Source organism: Lissotriton helveticus, chromosome 1_1 (genome assembly GCF_964261635.1).
Source record: "Lissotriton helveticus chromosome 1_1, aLisHel1.1, whole genome shotgun sequence".
Lineage (NCBI taxonomy): Eukaryota > Metazoa > Chordata > Amphibia > Caudata > Salamandridae > Lissotriton > Lissotriton helveticus.
In genome coordinates this window covers 1,732,642,200-1,732,662,568 of record NC_136057.1, presented here as the reverse complement: position 1 = coordinate 1,732,662,568, position 20,369 = coordinate 1,732,642,200, and the positions used below count along the sequence as shown (strand labels likewise).

Here is a 20,369-nt window from a genome sequence, read left to right as displayed (position 1 = left end):
AGTAGCCGTATTGTATGCGGTTTAGCATAAATTTGTCCAATGTGACCTTCCTCCATTCCTGGATGAAGTCTCTTATTCTTCCCGCTATGGGTGTTGAGTGTTCGAGGTAGTTTGTCGTTAAATATTTGGCTGCATCTTTTCGTTTTGTGTTTCGGCCCACCCAGAGGTGTTACTAGGGTGGGGGCCTGATGCAGGGCAGAGTCACTTGGTTGAGGGCTGGTGTCCTTCCCTTAGTGTTTGTCCTCCTCAATTTCTGCGCCCTCGGAAGGACTTTTCCCCAGGGTTGGTACTGCCAGTTTTGCTGCTGGCCTTGGTTGTTCCCTTGGTAGCCTTGCTGGAATGTTTGGTGCGATGTAGTCGGCACGTTGCCTCAACTTTCACCACCTGGCCTCCTTGTGGGTATGCATCTTCTCATCCCCTAAACTGCAGTGCTCCCATGGACCTTGCTGTTTCCTTGTCCTTCTCGAGTTGCGTCAACTTGTCGTCCACTGGTGTGCCGAACAGTTGCTCTCCATTAAAGGGTGTATTTAAGATGTTACTTTGTACCTCTGGCTTGAATCCCGAAGTCCTCAGCCATGTGGGTCTTCTCTCAGTCACGCCCATCATTAGCCTGCTAGATGTTTCTGCAGCATCCAGTGCCAATTTTAAGCTTGTGTTCGCCAAGTTCTTTCCTTCCTCTACCAGGTGAGCAGCTCTTTGTTGGTACTGATCTGGTAGTTGCTTCAGGAGCTGCCCCACTTCATCCCAGTGTTGGTACGAGTGCCTGTTGAGCAGGCCGTTGAAATTCGCAGTGTGCCACTGTATTGCCACAATGCTCTCCACCTTCCTCCCTGTGAGATCCATCCTCCTACTCTCCTTGTCTGGAGGTGGTTCGGCATTTGTGGGAACATTAGCCCTTTTCCTAGCCGTTGCTGCAATTATGGAGTCGGCTGGCACTGACCCCTGGATGTATACAGGGTCCTTTGAAGAATGTTTGTACTTCTCGGTTCTAGGTGTCACAGCCTTGCATACTCCTGGCTCCTTAAAGGCCCCTCTTCCCTGGTCCAGCACACTAGGGAGCATGGGCAGGAATTGGCTCCTGGTCTGTTGAGGCAGTTGAGGTTTCCAGGAGGAAACATGCCTTTGGCTTCTCCTCCATTTTCACTCCATAAGTCTGTGCAGCCTCCTGCACAACCATATTGTAGATCGCTGTGTCATCTGGCGGCTAAGGCCTCGAGGATAAGTGTCTACGCCCTCTTCCGGTGATTCGGCGTAGAGATCTTGCCATTCCACGCCTTGTGCCTCCAAGGACGTCGAGTCCCGGTAGAATTGCACATCTTCGTCTCCTTCACCCTCGAAATAGTAGTACTCGTCTCCCAGTTCCTCGACTGGTTCAGGCATTTTTGGCAGTTCTGCGTCTTGTCGTCCCCGTCTACCTCAACCGCGGGATGGAGTAGTTACTCATCTTCTCGTCTAAGTCCTTCTTCCGCTGTAGGATGCTGGTCATTTCGGCCTCGAGTCTCCTCTTCTTCCTCTCCATCTTGGCATGTTCGGCGTCGAGGGTTGTAGTGCTTCTCTTCGTAGACGTCAATGTCGGTCCTTCTTTACTCAGCGCCGAGATGTCCCTCTCGAGGGCAACCTTAGACGTCCTTTCGAGGGTTTTCGCCGATTGGGAGTCCGTTTCGAAGGATCTGCACGGCTGACTGTCCCTAGAGACTGTTGCTTTCGTCGAATGTTCAGCGGCAGAGCTCCTTTCGAGGACTTAGCTTAACTTCTACGAGTGTCGCTCGGGCTTTTGCTTCACTCTTGAGTGAAGCTTGGATGTTTAGGGGGTTGACTACTCCTTTACCTCCTTAGACGTCTTCTTATGGAGCTAGACGACCGTGCAGTCCTCCGATCCATCTGCGATGTGGTCCTCTTCTCCATTGGAGAGTCCCAAGTCTCTTAGCGATGGAGGTGGCCCCTGCATGTTGTGGTTCGCCCTTCTCTGCCTTTCCCTTATTCGGAGGGTCTTGGGTGTAAACACCGAACAGGCGTTGCAGTCTTCGCTTCTGTGGTCGAGTGGCAAGCAGAGGTTGCAGACTGGATGCTGATCCTTCTGGGCGTACTTGTGGTGGCAATTGGTGCAAAACCTGAACGGTGTTTTGTCCATCCCCACGCTCAGGGAGGCCCCTGCGAGCGCATTCTCCATTGAACGTCGAGGTTTTGTTCTTTCTTTAAACTTCTCCCTTGTTGCTCCGGGTACCTGACCTGTAGTCCAGTGTAGTTGAAAACTTGACTCTTCGTCGAATATCTTCGATTTTGCTTGAATTCCTCTTTCAAAACTTTTCAACTCCACGGCAACGATCCAGACCCAATGGTGGAAAAAAGAATCTGAAGATGGCGACCAAAGGTGGGAGCCTCCGCCGGAAGTGCGTCGACGTCACGAAGGACACCAAATGGTGGGATGTCAACGCCCACCTGGTCCACGAAAAAAAGAAGAAAATAAAGACTACAATTCCGGACCCAATCACTAGATGGCGGAATAATGCACAGTATAGTGAATCCAGAAAGATTCATGCTGCAAAACTGGGAAGTTTGCTACCAAACTTCTCAGCACATTAAATGCACACTAATGCCAGTGTGGGATTTAAGGTTAGATGCACTCTGAGGGCATCTTCCAGCTGCCCCTTGTAGCATGAGGCTCTGTATATACACTATACCAAAGTAAGGTATAGTATGCCCAGCGTCCAGTGGATCGCCAGGAGTATAGCAGATGCTAAAGTAGATAATACCTTATTCTCTTTTGTAATAGTGTGGTCGAGCAGTCAGGCTTATCAGAGGAAAATGTTAAGCATTTGTTCTACACACGGTACAAAATGATTTCACACTTTCAAAGACTGAATCCAGGCCAATTGTTTGTATAAAAAGTTATTTTGTTGTTTTATTTCTAGAATGAAAATTTACTCAGCAGCAGGTAAATTAATCTCTTCATAAAATGTTACTTTTCAAAATACAGTAAACACTGGTTTGGTAGGGAACTTTCAGATTACTAAAGCTATTTATAAACTGTTAAACAATTGAAATTACTTTTGGATAACTTTGTGATTACTTTTCTAGTTTGGCATGAAACACACTCCTAACACTTTAAGCAACACATGACATTGATAAACAGTTTAATTAGATCTTTCTTGCACAAATATACCCTCCTGATGGAATCTATCCTTGATCGTTATTACTTGCTACCCTCATCTGTCACTCCTTTCACTCCCTCATCCCTTCTAACATTAGTTTCTATTTTTCCTAAAGCTTCCGTTATTTATAAGTTTTTTTTCTGCCCCTAATCCGGAGCGACCCAAATCCAAGATTGAATCTTCCTGGGAGTCTGACCTTGGATGTGTTTGGTCGGTTTCTCTTTGGGACAAACTCTGGCTTAAGTCCTTGAAGGTATCTCGCTCTGCTTCTCTTACCCAATCTCTCTTCTTTCTATATCATAGGCTTTATCTTTCCCCTCTTCTTTCTCGCTTCTCCTCTACTTCTATTTCTACTTGTTGGACATGTAATTCTCCTGATGCTGACCTTTTGCATATGTTCTTTCTCTGTCCCCCAGTATTTACCCTTTGGAACCAAGTTTGGTCTTGCATCTCTCGCATTTTCTCACTCTATTCCTCATTCTCCTTCTCTTCTTTTTCTGGGTAGTCTTTCAGATACTCTCACCTTACCCCCTCATTCTGCTGGTCTTTTTGATCTTATGCTTGCTCTTTCCTTTCAACATATCTCCTCTAACTGGAAAGATCTCGCAAAGGTCTCTTTGCAACATTGGTGGAACTCCCTTTGCCATTTTCACAGATTAGATGTTTCTTTTGCTTCCTCCTCCAAGCCCCCTCGTAATGTGGAACTTTATTGGCTCCCGTTAACTATTTACTTGGATCAATCTGCTATCCAGAATCGTCCCTCTTCCACCACATCTGAGAATTTTAAACCACCCTGAATTTTTTTTTTTCCCCCTTCTACTATTTTCTCTCTATGTGTATGAATTAGATTTATTGTTATGTTTACTCTCTAATTAACTCCATTAACAATCTACACATTTATTTGGTATATATTGATATATTTCTATCAGGTTATTTTCCTGTATATTATACTTCATCAATTTATTGCATATTTCTAATATACAGCTATGTCATATTTCCTTCTCATATTCTCCTTTCCTGAGTTTTTCTTCCGCTCTCTTTTTTCTTTTCTGTTCTTTTCTCTCTTGTTCCTTCTTTCTTTTTCTCTTTCTTTCCTCTCCCTCCCCTCTCTTTAAAACTTATAAAATGCTTAGGTATTGATTCTTGACATTAGGAATATTATAACCTTCTTGCTTTTGTATATTCTGCATACAATTCCTTTTGTCCTTGTTTATTCAAGTATATTAATAAAGCTTTCAAACACAAAAAAAAAAAAGAACAAAACAGTTCAACACTTAGAGTTTTAAGATAAACCCCACAATTTAGTCCTATGGAGAAAAACAAAGTGTTTGTGTTACAGGCAAGTAAACTGTTTTAGGATTGGAGTTTGGGTGTGGGGGGGGGGGGGGGTAGAACTAAGGTTGGCACTCTAGGGGCACCACCAGCGGCACTATGGCAGCCAGGTGCAGAGTGGAGGGTTCCAAGGTTAGCCTAAGGGGCACCTCAGGTGCAGGCTGCTCAAGGGCAGGACACTTGGCAAAGGGGGTCCCAGGTTGGCACCAAGTCAACACCACTGGCGCAGGGGTAGCCAGGTGCAGGGTGCTCACAAGGTGTTGGGAGCCCAATGGTTTCCTCTGGAGAATGTCGGTTGTGGTAAAGGACTTTAGGTTGGAGCCAGAAGACTGGGTGAAGGGAGCCAGAAGACTGGATGAAGGGAGCCAGAAGACTGGATGAAGGGAGCCAGAAGACTGGATGAAGGGAGCCAGAAGACTGGATGAAGGGAGCCAGAAGACTGGAGGATGAAAGCCAAGACCCTTCAGGATGAGACTGCCGGCATCGAGGAGAAAGTCGGTGGAGGTCGTCCAATGCTAGAGCACAGGTAAAAATCACCAGGGGTGGGGCCTCGCTGGGATGTGGGGCCACTCAAACTCGGGCTGTGGGCGTTGGGTGCAGAGTGGTGAGAACTTGCTGATCCAGCTGGATCTGGAATAAGGGCTTAGGTTGAGTTGGTGTTGAATAAATCTGGTGTCCACAGGAGATCAGAATTCTTTAGGAAGGCAGGGCAGGTCCAGAGGTTCGAGCTACACGCAGAGTTAAGCTTGCAGGGGGGTTTCGGAACAGGAGACAGGCCGCTGGGGCCAAAGCAGGTATCATCCTCCTCTTCTGCAGCAGAGCTTGTCTGTCTTGGTCACGTTGAATCTGAAGAGGCATGGTTCAGAAGTGCCCCTAAATACTACATTTAGGGGCGAGTACTTAGGGGTGTTACAGAGATGTGCAGGTTGGGACCAATGGGTCCCTTCCCTGGGGTGTCTACACCACCTAGTAGGCCACCCTCAAGCTTTATTTGATTGGCAATTACAGAAAGTTTTCTTGAAACTGTAAAGAGTTTACTTCATTTACAAAACCATACTACATTGATGAAAACGGTTGCCAGTTTTACAAACTGTACAACTTAACTGCAATAAGTGACTCTTGGTTCTAGTAAAAAAATAAAAGAATTTGTATACAATTGGTCTGGACTCAGTCGGAGTGTGTGACATTTCTTGCCCGAGGGTGTACAACCGGCTTCTCCACCCAGAAGCTTGTGAGCTACTGGTAGCTCTCCAGCTAACTGTGAGCAGATCTCCTGTGTGCAGCCCAACCTACTACATTAAAGCTTTTTCCTAGTTGAAATATTATATTTATATCAAAATTGAAAAGCGTGTAACAGATGAAACTGTGTGCATTTCTAGATCTCAAACCAATGTTCGGAGAAAAATGGCTGAATATCCAAAACCTATTTGAAAAGGATATTTCAGTGATAAATCATGATGTATTGTCAATATTATTACCTTGATGCCAGGTGCATTGCTGTTATGGGTAATATGCACTTACCCAAATAAATGCATTACACACAGACAAAACCTTTTTACATTACTTTAGTCAGCCATTCTGGATGAACTGAGGTGCTCACTACAGGTAATCTAGAATACGATGGCACTAATGTGTACTGGTCTGACGTGGTCACAATAGCTTGGCATTATTTTCATTGAATATAAGTAGCACTTATTACAGAAAAAGTTGGAGACCTCTTGATAAGTCTGACTGCTCAACCACACTACCACAAATGAGTGCAAGGTATTATCTACCTAAGCCTCTGTTATACCTTTGGGTAATCACTGGACTCTGTGCACGCTATACCTTACTCTGGTATAGTATATACAGAGCCAGCTTCCTACAGCGGGTAAACTGGAGAAGCAAGAGCATTGTACTGGGAGCCACTAAAGTCTGGAACTCTCGCCCGCTGCCTATCTGAAAAACCTGGTTATTTAATACACTAAAGCTACATGTCAATCACTGCAAGGCTAGTCATTTAAGCTAGCGACAAGAAACCCCCGGGCATTGGTGCGCTCTCGAAAACCCCTTAACATAAAAGACCATGTGTGACACGAATAATGCAAATCCAATTTATATTGCTGAACTGTACTTCAAGTGGATACTTGAAAGATAGGTCAAGCAGACTTCAGGAGGCCAATTCCTATTTTCGGCTGTTTTGTGTCTTACTGTTGAGGTTTTATATTGGATTTTTTTTAGGACAAATGCTGTTTGGTAGGAAAGACTACTCTTGCTAGACTCCTTTGATCCTGTAAGTGGTTGCAATTAAGCAGTAGAGTTCCTTTAAAACCTGCAAAGGGTATCGCAAGTTTGTATAACTTCTTTTAGCCACACAACCTCTGTTCAACAGGTTCTGTGTAGTTTCACAGCAATATCAAACATGCCTTACAACATTATATGAAATAGATCAGTGCAAAGTCTCTTACTGTTGCCTGTGCTGCTATCAGAGCGGCCAACATACTGCGTCCTGCTGGTCCGGGGGCACAGAATGACACCCTTACATTATGCCCTCCAAGTGTTAGGCCATCCAGTTGGTCTTGGGCCACCTCAGTTATGGAGGCAGATTCGTACTCCAGGATAGCAAAGCCCTTGAACTGACCATCCTGCCCATAAGCCAACTGAAGAAACAAAGACAGCATTAGAAAGAACAGCTCATACTCAACATTCCTCATAAGAATGAAAGAACAAAATGATATAAACTCTCAAAAATAATAAAAAAATTGGGAAACAAAAAAAATAAAAAACCTACAGAATCCGATCTTGCACCAGAGATACATAGTTCACAGCTAGTGACATGGCCTCAGGCACTTCTGCACTTCACAAGAGATCCAAGAGCTGCAGTACATGGGAAAAGAGGGACTTGGCACACAGGATGGATATATGGGGGGGGGGGGGGTGCGGCATAACCATACCTGCACACAGAATGCTGCCAATTATGTACTAACACCAGGGTAGAAAGAGAAGCTGCATGTCTGAACCCATTAATTTTGTAACCTATGACAAATCCCACCAAGAACCACTGCTACTGTGAACAAGGCATGCACACACCAAACCAAGAGCTCTCCGTCTTGAACACAATTCCCAAGTTAGCCCTTTGTCAAAGGATAATGCATCCAGGTAAAGTGTTTAAAGTTTGGTCTGCCCTGCCACAGTTTTCTGCACTAAGTAAAATGCTCTTATGAGGGACTCAAATTACACCGGAAAACAAAATGTGGGTATGTCATGTTACTGTGTTCTAGTGATTTCCTAAAATGCAACTAGTACAAGAACACATTAACCCAGTGACAGGTTAAAAAAAAAAAAAGTAGCAAACAGGAATAACCACATTGCTGCAAACGGCAATAAGGATAGAAACCACAAACAACTTACTGTGGTCAACAAAGAACCAACTTCATTAATAAACATTTAAGGTCACACCAACCCAAGAAGATTTAATTTGTTGTCACAATTACCCATGTACCCACATATTTTTCTTTCCCTCTCTATAAATAAATTGTGATGAAAATGCACACCTAATTATTCAACTAATATTTGGACACTAATTCGCATAAATCATACATTTATCTTCAAATGTACACTGTTCAAGAAGGTTACCTACCTGGCCCTACTTTCTACTCACTTTGTGAAAACAAAATGTGAGTATGGTGTCAAACAGAAGATTACATGGACATTTTCACAAGAAAACACAAGCACAACTTGTTCTTTAACCTAGTCCTCCCCAAACAACCAGGTAGCCCTAAAGGGAAAGAGCATTTTCTCTTTTCATAGTACACTCCTGAGCACTCACCTGACAGAACATGGGAGGGCAGATGGAGGAAAAAACCCGCCGCAGTTCTTCCACATCATTGTAGTCATGTGGTAGTTTATCCACACACAGGCACTTTGAGTGTAGGAGGTCATAAGTGAGCTGACTGACATCAGTCCAATGAACATACAGCGTCCGTGTTCCCAGTTGCCGACCTAATAAATCTGACTTGGCCCGGGCAGCAGAGTCCTTTTTCATGTATTCCACAAAGCCATAACCCTTTGAGTGCCCGGTTTCCTCACTATGCACCAGGAAGCACCGCTCAAGGTTGCCGAAGGGACGCACCAGCTCCTCAAACTGCTGCTGTGTGTATGACCGGGGCAAGTTAGCAATGCAGAGGAGGGCATCCGTGGGCTGAAGCTGGACAGAAATTTCCTTGCCCCGAAACTCAGTCATGTGAAATTTCTGGATGGCAGCCTCAGCCTGTTCCCCATTTAGTAAAGTTACAAAGGCTGTAAAAAGAAAAATGGGGTGAGTACAATGTATGCATCTGCTCAGCATCAAAACATAAGAAGAATTCGGGCTCCATTACATTCTTCAATTACTGGATAACAAGTGATAGGGGATTTAAATCAGCACAATCTAAAGCAACTGCTAAACTCTCAGCTCTCCCTGAACAAAGCGGGCAAGTCAAGATGTCTGATCAAATGAGACCACTGGGTGCATGGTATCAGACGCATGTTCTAAAGACCTTTTAGCATTTGCACAGCGCAAACACACAAATACATACAGGCAGGATAGCAAATAACACCCACTGTCCAGCACTACGATAATCTAAGCCATTCCAACCAGAGTATTAAGATCACTACTCAACAACTTGCCATACGTACTGTAGATATGGATAAGGCACTCAATGTTAGTCAAAGTATAAGACTAATCAAAGGGCAATTATCCGACACAAGAACAGACTAAACAAGTTCAGGAATACACAATGCATCACACCAAGTAGCAGTCCCCAAAGAATTAAATAAAAAAATATTCTGTACCAGAGTAGGTTGAACTTTTTCATATGGCACCATTAAAAATTAATCTCAAAGTCGCTAATTTCTAAAAATTAAACACAACCTTATTACATTTCAGTTACTAGCACTCAACCAAAACCGAATACAAAATGTGCTGGCATCCTTCAGGGACTTCAGAGTTGAATCTTTAAACCAACAACCAAAGAATAAGCCATTCTTTAGAAATACACCTGAACTACTAATGAATTCTCAAAGCTCCACAGCTCTACATTTCAATCAACCAAGGCAAAGAAAAAACGTGCAATGCATGCTAATCCTTAGCCCTCCCCAAACAAATATTCAGCAGGAGCAATGGTTATGCGTGTGTGGTGTTTTCATTTATTTATTTTTTTAATTAATACTGGACCTGTGCACAGTGAGTACATTGCAGGATACACACTAGTGTTACAAAGTTGCCCCCATGGCATAATCACATCTTAAGCGGGGACTGTATCATAGTTAATTTTGAGGACCTAAGGGTGGCCAGTTATGTTTGTTCTTTTCCTACCAAGGAGTACAGCTCACCAGGTAGCGGTGGAGCAATAGGCACACGTGACCTCAGCTTCTTTAATCCCCCAAACCTGTTAGCCAGGCCAGTTGGAACATCTGTGTGGGAGGAAAGGGGTGGCAGGCAGGTTCGTGGTAACTTCTCCCAATTTAGCCCTTTTTGCAATAGCCCGTACCAGCCGCAGGGCCAGTTGTGGCATAGCTATTGACATGCTAGTTGCCCCCGACAGGAGAAGCATGTTGAGGCATCTGAGGAGTCATTAAGTGACAGCTTAACCCTTAGAGGGGAAATGGTGAGGCCATCTACTTGTACACTTTTTGTTCCCGCTATGTATGTGGACCACCCATCGGTGGCTGGTGCTGAAGACCCTGAGGTTGCACGGTCCCCCTTGGAGGTCCCTGGGGGGGGAAGCTTTATCCTTGATCTCGGAGTAGGCCCCTAGCACTGTGCATGACCTCCTTGCGAGCGAATTTGTGTTAGGGCAGGGAGGAGCTGGTGGTGTAGCCCTGAAGGTGGTCAGTTGGAATATAGCGGGTCTTGCACGGAATACTGACATACCTGAATGGAATTCATTTGTTGAATCTTTCGGGATTTGCTTGTTCCAGGAAACTTGGTGCTTGGAACCAAGTCACAAGGTGGGTTATACTACCTACTTTGTTTCTGCATTACAATCGCCTGGAGGGAAGGGCCGCCCCTCTGGCGGTATACTAATCTGGGCAAGTATTTCCCTGGGTTTCTCCATCAGGTCTATAGCCACCAGATCTGCAGAGAATATCAGTTAGAGGGCCACCTGGTTGGGGTAGGGGGGGGGGGGGGGGGAAGGGTGCTCGAAGTCTTTAATCTCTATGTCAGAGGAACAAGGGGTGGCACATCCACACTGTCCCTTACGGGCATCGACGAGGAACTTAGATCTAGTGGTGCTGACTCCCTTGTCATACTGGCTGGGGACTTCAATTGCACATTTGAACCCCTTGCTAGGGAGGATATATTGGGCACCCGGGAGGACTATGCAAGGAAAGGTATCCCCCTCACACTATCCCCAATTAGAAGCTGGACCCAAAGTGCCATTGATCTTAATGCCCTTTGCCTGGAACATGGCCTTAGGACAACCAACGGCAGATCAAACTCAGACCCTACCGGGGCACATACGTTTAACAGAGTAGGCCATTCCTCACGAATTGACTTTATTCTCTTGAACTATAGACTTTGGGCCCATTTGATAGACATGGTGGTTTTACCGTCCACCGACAGCGACCACAATCCTTTATCTTTGTCCCTGTCCCCTTTTTGGGCGGGAGCGACCCCAGCTCCAACTCCACATGTATGGAAAACAACACACGAAGTATGCCCTTCTAACTGTGGCAGGCGCCTGAAATGGAACACAATTGCTGCCAACGAGGGGAAGATCCTGGAAGTAAAATCCATAATGTCTAATATCATGCCCCGTTTAGACTCCCTCGCACTCAGCACGCATGAGGTTCCCGCTTTGTTTGCCGAAACCACCAACGCCTTAGGTGAATTGTTTTTAGTTCGTCCTGTAGGCACAAGGGGCAACGCAAGAGGTGGACCCATGGGCAATGTGGGCTGGTTCTCCTCTGCCTGTCGTGTTGCCAAAAGGGAGCTAATCAAGGCGGTGAAAGCCAAGGATGGAGGCCTCATTACCATTGCAAGGAGTAATTATAGAAGGGCACTATCTAAGGCCAAGGCCGAGCATGAGAACCAGTTTTGGTATGACCTAAAGGTGGCAAGCTCAAGGAAGGACTCGAAGGGATTTTGGGACCTAATAAGAGCTAGGGACAAACCCGTGGATTCGCTTATAACATGCAATATAGCGGAGGGCGTGTGGTTTGACCACTTCTCCCAGCTCTACACAATGGCTCCGGGTATTGAGGTAACCCTGATTGAACAGCACCCCATAGATTGCACTGAGCTTAATAAGGAATTCCTGTTTACATCCAAGGAAGTGGTGGGGGCGATTAAGTGCCTTGTCCCCAATAAGGCAGCGGGCCCTGATGGCCTCCCAGGAGACTTGTTCCGCATTAATCCAGATGAGTGGGGGAGACTCATTGCTTCCTTACTGAATGCTGGCTTGGATTCATGGAAGGGCGCTGAGGTCGTCCCAATCTTTAAGAAAGGGAGTCGGGACGACCCTGCTAACTATCGCCCTATAAGGCTCTTGGATTCCACACAGAAGGTGGCAGGTAAAGTGGTTTTAGGAAGGGTCTTGCAGTGGGTAGAGGAGAAGCATATTCTTTCAGACTTCCAGGCTGGCTTCAGATCAGGTATGGGGACTAAAGAGCAATCATTCCTGTTAATGATGCTTTTTTGTAAAGTGGTTGTACTGGGCAAAGGCAGTCTGTACCTTGCATTCATAGATCTACGGACTGCCTTTGACCTGGTCCCACGTAGCCAACTTTGGAGTGTGCTTGATGCACTGGGAATTCCCCCATACTTATTAAACATGCTGATAAAGTTACATGCAGATAACTTTGCACAGATCAGGTGGGGTAACCAGGGACAAAAAACATCACGAATTCCTGTAAATAGAGGTGTCCGCCAGGGATGTGTGCTAGCCCCCACTCTGTTTTCATTGTATGTCAACGGAGTGGTGGAGCACTTGCTGCAACATCCTGCAGACGCACCATCCCTGGCTGGCAGGAGAATACCTACCCTCTTATTTGCAGATGATACCCTCCTGATCTCCAAAACCCCAGCAGGCCTGCAGAGTCTTCTAACTAGTTTTAAGACCTTCTGTGACTCAAGGGGACTAGTTATAAACACAGGGAATACTAAGTTCCTGGTCATAAACCCCCCGAAGAAGACAGTCAAACCACCTACCCTAGAATCAGTTCCACTCGAGAGGGTCAAGGAGTTCGATTACCTCGGCATTCGTCTCTGCAACTATGAGTTGGAAATGTCATCACCAAAAGATGCTGCAGACCCACAAGAGGGTGGTGGGGGCCCTCCTTAACGAACAGGGTGTCTCATCCCTCAAACCCATTGCACCGGTACTTGACATCTACAGGGCAAGTGGTGTCAGTGCAGCTCTTTATGGGGCAGCACTCTGGGGTGTACAGAATGTGGACCAGTTGTCTTGCTCCGAAAACAAATTCCATAAGGACTTAATGGACCTCCCCTACAGTACGCCAACTCTTCCACTTCTCCTAGATATGGGTACCCGGCCCATTAGTGACCAGGCGAGGCTGCGTCCCCTTCTCTTGTGGGCGTGTATTTGGAGAGTCCCTGAAATGTCCAGCTATGCAGAGGGTTTAAAAGAGGTTCTATTAACGCCTGGCTGGTCCAAGGTCCGCTGGTTAAGGGAAGTCAAGCGCCTTCTTATAGACCTGGGCCTTGAAGACGCTTGGAATACTAGAACTGCCCCACCCAAGTCAGCTCTGAAGAAGTTATACTGGAGTTGGGTGATTGATGGCAGAAACAGTAATGATGGCAGAAACAGTAATGCTAATTTGTGTAAGACCACTGTGGAATTCCTTTTGGTTAAGGAGGTGCACTTCTGCGAGCCGTATCTGGATATTATTTTAAAACCCTGGGACAGGGCTCTATACTTCAAATTTAGGGTAGGCTTACTTCCAGTAGGGAATCTGACTTCCAGGTGGAAGGTCCCGGCACAGACAATTCCCTTCTGCCCCTTCTGTGTGAACAGGCTAGAGTCAGTTCCCCACCTGTTGTTTGAATGCCCAGCCTATGTAGTTCCTCGCCGCAGATGGTTGAAACCACTCTGTAGAGAGCTTGGGACTAGATCCCATAAGGAGGCCTTACGAATTTTAAAAACGGACCCGCGGCCCCTGTTCGCATGTGGATTGGCGAAATAATTATTCATGCCACTTGCAATATGAATTGTATGTTTATTATCTATGCATTGGCTTTTATTGTTTTTATGTAAATGTACTGCTTTTTAAGATATGCACCATATCGAAATAAAGCCTAACTAACTACTACATAATCACACCCATTTGAGCTTTCCTTTTACTCTATAGTGTGTCAGTTCAATTTACACAATGTGGGCTGAATAATAAACCCCAACAGGTCCCAAATCATATATTAACTTCCACCAAAGGGCTGTTGTAGGAATCTTGCAAGCTCTTCTCCTTTCCTCCCTCCCAATATACCAAATTCAGGCCTCTGGCTACGGTCAGGCATCGGCTCCTATGTTCCAAACACAGATATGCGAATGTGTGCATTTCATTGTTGGGTCTCCCACTCACCTGTGCCTTTGTACTTGTCGACAAAACAATACTTTAGCTCAAATTCACTCAGCAACTCGTGGATCTCCTGTGTGAATTAAAGGAAAAAAATTGAAGTATAAATACAAGTTTTGTAATCAAGCACTCAATGCACAGCCAGGTGTTCTTAATGTGATTGGCAAAAAAAAAAAATCCTACTGCATTCTTAACTATTGTCCACTCCTTGTACATTAGGAATTAAAGCATGCGCTTTGTCCAGCTAAAAAAAACACTTATCTAGTCTGATTTTCCAGGTCAACTGAGCTAGTCAGAACAGGTGTGGAGAATCCTTAAATACTTTTTTGTTACAATTTCACTAGCAATTTATTAACAAGGCAGCATTCCCTTTGTTAACACCATGTCCCTTTAAGAAATTCAAGCAGTTCCAATAAGAGACTTCCCAGAACGCTTTGTGAGAACCCAGTTTTATTACCAATTGTTCTGTATGTCTCCGGAGTCTCTGCCATTAAACATTGCAAATTTGAGTAAGGTTACTGGAGAAAGAATCAAGCTGTATTTAACAAAATAAATAATCAGTGCTTCGGTTTCTATTGCACCAGAACTGAAACTAAATGTATGCAAAACAAGATACTTCATCAGCATCTGAATGATATGCCTTCTGATGAGCTTAGTTGGGAGAAGACCAAAAATGTTTTAGTTTGTTAAAATAAAATGGCAACAAGCCTGCAAAATACCATTTCTTCTGATTGTTCTTTCAAACAATGTTCATGAATAAACTTAGCTTATAACAAATATACCTGCTTGTGTGCAATAAACCATACTGTCCAATACAGAAAGGGCATTTGGAGCTCCAAACCAGCCTTTCCAGGTGCCACCACAGAACGTTACCTCTCTCCCCCCGCATTCAGAATAAAGCAAAGAACTACGGACAGTCATTTTAGATTATTTATTCCCCACCAAATAACAAAATAGGTTGCAGAGTGTGAGGGGCTGAAAAGGGAATATCCTGTCTCAAAGTCTAAGCCGCTACATATAGAAAAGCAAAGGGCACCAATTAAGCAAAATAGGGGCCATGGCAGAGTAAGTATGAATGAATAAAAACATTTATATAGTGCGAAAAGCATCCCAAAGGGCATCCCGGCGCTAGAGAGTAGACTCCACCCAAAGGATGAACAAGCCCAAACTACTCTTGCTGGAACAAGCCATTTGTTTTTAGGTTCTGTTCTGAAACAGTCAGTGAATGAGAGTTTCTCTCACTTGAAAGGGAGTTCCATAATTAGACAACTGATATACAATTTCTTTGTCTAGAATACTAACAGTTCAACTCAATATAAAAGCGTGCCCGTGCAGCTTAAGCATTTAGATCCACTCAGACTTATTAAAAGCTTGATTTACTTACAAATGACGGGTGTGTTTGGTACTTAAAAAAAATTAAAACCATTACAATAATAAATACAGTGATTCAATCAGGATTGACATAAGTGGTCAAACATATATGGGAACAGTAGATTTTAAAAGAGATGCTTAGAAGGCCAGAGGGGATACTGGTTACAAACTAGAATAGAGTTATGTGCAAATTCACGTACATAAACTATTGTTGGCCAGCAGGACCCACCTCAAGTACAAGGCTACATTGACAAGCACTTCATTATAATACACCCAGATACCTTGCTCAAAAAATTGAAATATCTGGAGGAAGCAGACCAGCTAGGAGTGCCAAGGAACTGGTGCTGAGACCACCCATCTTCAGAAAGAAAAAAAACCTATGACAGAACATTCTCAGGAGCAGCACCTAGAATCTGGAACTCACTTCCCCCGAATATCAGAAAAATTCCAAACGCAGCAATTTTTAAGAGAGAAACCAAGACATTTCTAATGAGTTCCTTCTATAGTCTTTATCTCTAGGCGCCATCTCTTCAACTTAGAGACACCCAAGATATTCCATTGACTAGAGAATATAGAAGACAAGTAGAGGAATTATATGCTCTTAAATATTTACAAGACATTTAGAGTTTTATAATATGTTTTTGCAATAGATGTTGACGTTAGTACAGACAAGGAATAACTGAGTCCACCGCAGGCACAAAAAAAGTACCAGCTGAGAGCTAACTTATCAGCACTAGGACAAATCACGAGAACAAATACATGCAAGACTGCTGTAGCAAAAAGAGGGGGGGCTGCAGTTAAAAGTCCTTATAATGGTTAAACAGTAAGAATTAACTATTCCAAGAGAAAGAAAAAAAACACAGCTAACTGTCAGTAGAGCATCCTCGAAGACCTTTTTGTTAGGATGATACCTAGTAAACTAAAAAAACAGAATGCAGCTTGTTGTATGATAGCAGCACATTTCTAAAACTACAACTTCAGCGATAATACAATAGAGCAGTCAAATGACCGGAATGACTGAGGGACAAAGGTCAACAAGCTGAAACTTTCAGCTCATGCCGGCTCAACAGCAACAGGTAGACACAATGCAAGCCCCGTGCAACAGAATTTCCCCGCAAAATCCCATTGTGCTTGGAGTAGAATCTGAACAGTCAGCCCAAAAGCAAAACTCGCCCTCGTTTGTGCCGACACGCACCAAGTGAGAAAGGCTCAACCAAAACCAGCAATTGGAAAAATAAACTGTACTAATACGAGAAAATTTAACACATACATTCCAAAAATAGGCACAATTTGTTAATACACTTATGTGTTAGACCTCAAAAATAGCCAAGTATCCTGGCAGCCAACATACATCTCGCGACTTCTAATCAACTAATTTGAACTCTTGGAAAGCATTTCTAGAACAATGGTCGTTTGAATGACTTTCAATAGATATTTCATTTGCTTTGAAGAGTGATTGAAAAAAATTACAGTGAGAGAAAGCGGAGAACAAGGCAGGTCTATATAGTGGGAACCTGGAAGCCGTATTGAAAAGCTAGATCCAGAAATGCAGTACTGCTCAAAGAATATTTATAGGAAGTCACAATTTGTATTATGGATATGAGGGAAGCTGAACAGGTTTGCAGACAGATCCCTCGTCGACCATTTAGTGAACAACCATACGTGTAAGTAAGATATCAACTCGATAAGTCCCCATAAGTCCCCATCACTATACTGCATAAAAAAACTTTGATTTATTCCCAGCCACTACCTAAAATCCTCAGTTTGCTCCAAATCCCCACCTCTCCTCCCAGCCGGCTCCATCAAATTGAATGCCCTGGCTTAACTCCTATGCATAACTGCACTCCTGGTTTATTTTCTATACCTACATGTCAACTGCCATATCCTTACCCATATTACCTTCTTTAGAAACAGATAATCATGTGCCCACAAATCTGGTAATAGTCAAATAGTGTTGAAATCCATCAATTCACAGCACAATTAATTCACAAACATACCTCCTCATGCCTTAGCCATTACATCCCATCTATACCCAACAACAAAATTAGGTAAGGAAAATATACCTATTAAAATTTCTTGCAAGCATGCATTTACTCACATGTTGTCTTTACATGTTTTCTGGGATTTAAGATATTGATTTTTTAGTAGGAAGATCGGTTACCAATGCACTGTGCTTTGCTCATGGCAATGTCAAATCTACAGCGTTCAATGCAATTGGCAAATACTTGCGTTTTCCCACATAAGCACCCAGTTTCTGGAAACAAGACATAGTATTCCTCTTACTTGTACAATTTTGTCCCGTGACCCTTTCCTTTTAGAGATTTCCATTCAAATGGTATGATATACAAGTCATAATGATATAACCAGGTCCATTTTTTCATGTATTAGTCTGGGTCTTTTGTTAATTGGATGTCAGCGTATATAAAATTACACTAATCCTGCATTGGATATGCAATGTCTTTTTAACAAAGCATATTTTAGTTGGGTTTTTCTTTTTTTAGACATATATATATATATATATATATATCACCTGATGAAGGGCACAGCCCGAAATGCTTTGAGATTTGATGTATATTTTCCAAGTAATGGAATGAAAAATTATACTAAGGATAAAAGCATTTGACTACCCAAGCTTCAGCATACGAGCTACATTATGCAATCTATGATTCTTTGAATAAGAATTGGAGTTACAATTTAATTTATAAGTTCTAATAAACTTCGAATTAACAAATACTAATCCCAGTTGGGACCAAATGTGGTGCATTGAGGGGGGGGATGATGTTCCCGGGCTGGGAAAGCGCTAAAGTTTTCAAGTCCCAAGAGTGACCATGACCCGCAGCAAATCACCCTGCACTTTCATCACTCAGCCTTCAGGCAAACCTTTAATAAACCAGGACTAGGTGAGTTTGTACATAACAAATCAGGCAGCACTGCGTTGAACGACATCTGAGAAGTGTTACTTAAGACAAATTTTTACCTTTCTATCCTCCCGCACATGCAGCAGTGCGAGGTGCCTACAAAACAAAAACAGCAAAGACAAATCTAATCATCAAACGATTTATGCAAACAGAACTTTAGGGCGGTAATAAGGCACAAACGTAGGGAAACTCACTCTTTCTCTTGGAATAGGGCTACTAAAAGCTGGAAAATAAAATTAATGATCAATAATAAATATCAAATTGTCTCAAATAAACATGCATGGACTTCTCTTCTAAATGCAATTACAACAAAAAACACAAAACGATTTTGTACCATGACTGTCACAGGGACTTTAGGAGTTACATTTCTATGCCAGTTACACCATGGTCCCTTATCAACAAAAGCTTATTGAGCCCCAAAGAAGAAATAATAACCAATTAAAAAAATGTTTAAGTGCAGAATTTTGCACGCAGACACGTCTAATGGGATTCAGATAGCACTGATAAAACAAGACCAATCATTGTGGAGCAGTCTACTGAATCCCCCATTTCACCAAGTACTCATTTCTAGTCAAATGCCACACTCATACAAGAAGTCAATAATACAGCCCAGTGACAAAAAAGTGCCAAAGAGACAAAACCACTCAATTTCCAATTGACAGCTTTTCTTCACTAAGATTATTAATCAAGTATCTGCTGCACATCTTAACATCCTGGAGACTATTGAGGCGAAACTAACAAACCTTACCCAAAGGCAGGACCTTGGGAGCACCAGACTGGCTCGTTTGAATGCCAGGACCTTTATGTCCAGCATACAGCAACATACCCACCCACTGAAAGCTGGGAGAAAGAACGAGATCCCTGGATCCAGACAAGTTGAGCTAACTGCACCAATGAATAACATCAGCTTACCAGGTGCAGGGGTGCCACAATTACGAGATGCAGAGGTGCCACATTGGGGCCTTTCCTGCTCGCAGCAACAGCTCCATAACCAGTAATCACCTTGGTCAGGCTTCCGGCTCCATTTCTAGATGCGACTTCCCACCTGCAGCTTGCCCCTTGTGCTTGTTGATGTGCCAACTCTAGGACCCAGTTCAGTGGAGTCTATTGAGGACTTGATTCCTAAATCCATCCTCTGGGTTCATGGCAATATCTGGCACGGAGACAAGTTATTCAATGAAGTGCTTCTGGCCTGACGGGTTGGTTGGGTAGGTAAAGTGCACAAGGAATTTTTGGGTGATTGTGTCACTTTTCGAAACCAGGAGAACAGCTGGGAACATGATTGGGGCCTTTGCCAAAGGACAGCATAAGGCCAGCAATGTTAAGATTTAACCCATTGGCACTTTTATAGGCCTTTAACTATTACACCTCCCCTCCCTCCCTCCCACCCCCCCATTCAGCAAACTCAGAGGTTGCCCATGGTGGTATACTGTTTCGGTGGGCCCGGTTGACACCACCCACCAAGTAAAATCACTCTCCTGGAAAGTTGCTGGGCTAGCCAATAAAGCGGATGATGACAACTGGGCTACTCTGGTCTTGAATTACAACATGATATTCCTACAAGAGACCTGGGCTACAGAAGTTGTCCGTTTGGGTGGGTTTGCTGTCTACATGGCTCCTGCAACCCCTCCTTCTCTGGCAGAGCAAAGGAAGGGCTAATGGCCTATTTCTGAGTTACCTTGGAGTGCAAAATTTGTATGATATGTACTGGGAGTACCGCAGTTCAAGCATTCCACTCGACCTGGCCAAATGGTATATATATATATATATTTTTTTTTAATGGGAACTTTTGCAACGGATGCCTGTACTAATTTGACAGTAACTAGCCTACATGCAAACATGGTTTCAAATCGCGGCTGGGGAGACTTTAATATCAGATTTGGTCATGTGCCACAGGCTAATGAGGTAACCATCCTAGATGAAGTTAGCAGAGGAGGTGTAGTTCAGCAGTGGAAAGCCAAGGCTCTTTTAACCTTTATCAATACATTAGATCTTATTAACGCCTGTAAAGCAGTGGATTCTACCTTTTACACAAATGCTA

General features: G+C 43.7%; 1 protein-coding gene across 8 annotated transcripts in view; it reads right to left on the bottom strand.

The window, feature by feature from the left end:
• Nucleotides 1–20,369, bottom strand: part of RAVER1 (ribonucleoprotein, PTB binding 1) — a 317,338-nt gene that overhangs the window by 285,907 nt on the left and 11,062 nt on the right. For all 8 annotated transcript variants that reach the window (XR_013610968.1, XR_013610969.1, XM_078689186.1 and 5 more), the window contains exons 2-4: nt 14,046–14,112; nt 8,293–8,762; nt 6,932–7,123 (exon numbers count right to left, since the gene is read on the bottom strand). Coding sequence is in view for 6 of the 8 variants with exons in the window: in XM_078689186.1 (XP_078545312.1) it covers nt 6,932–7,123; nt 8,293–8,762; nt 14,046–14,112 (729 nt within the window). In the remaining 2 variants the exon portion in view is untranslated. The remainder of the gene's footprint in view (nt 1–6,931; nt 7,124–8,292; nt 8,763–14,045; nt 14,113–20,369) is intronic.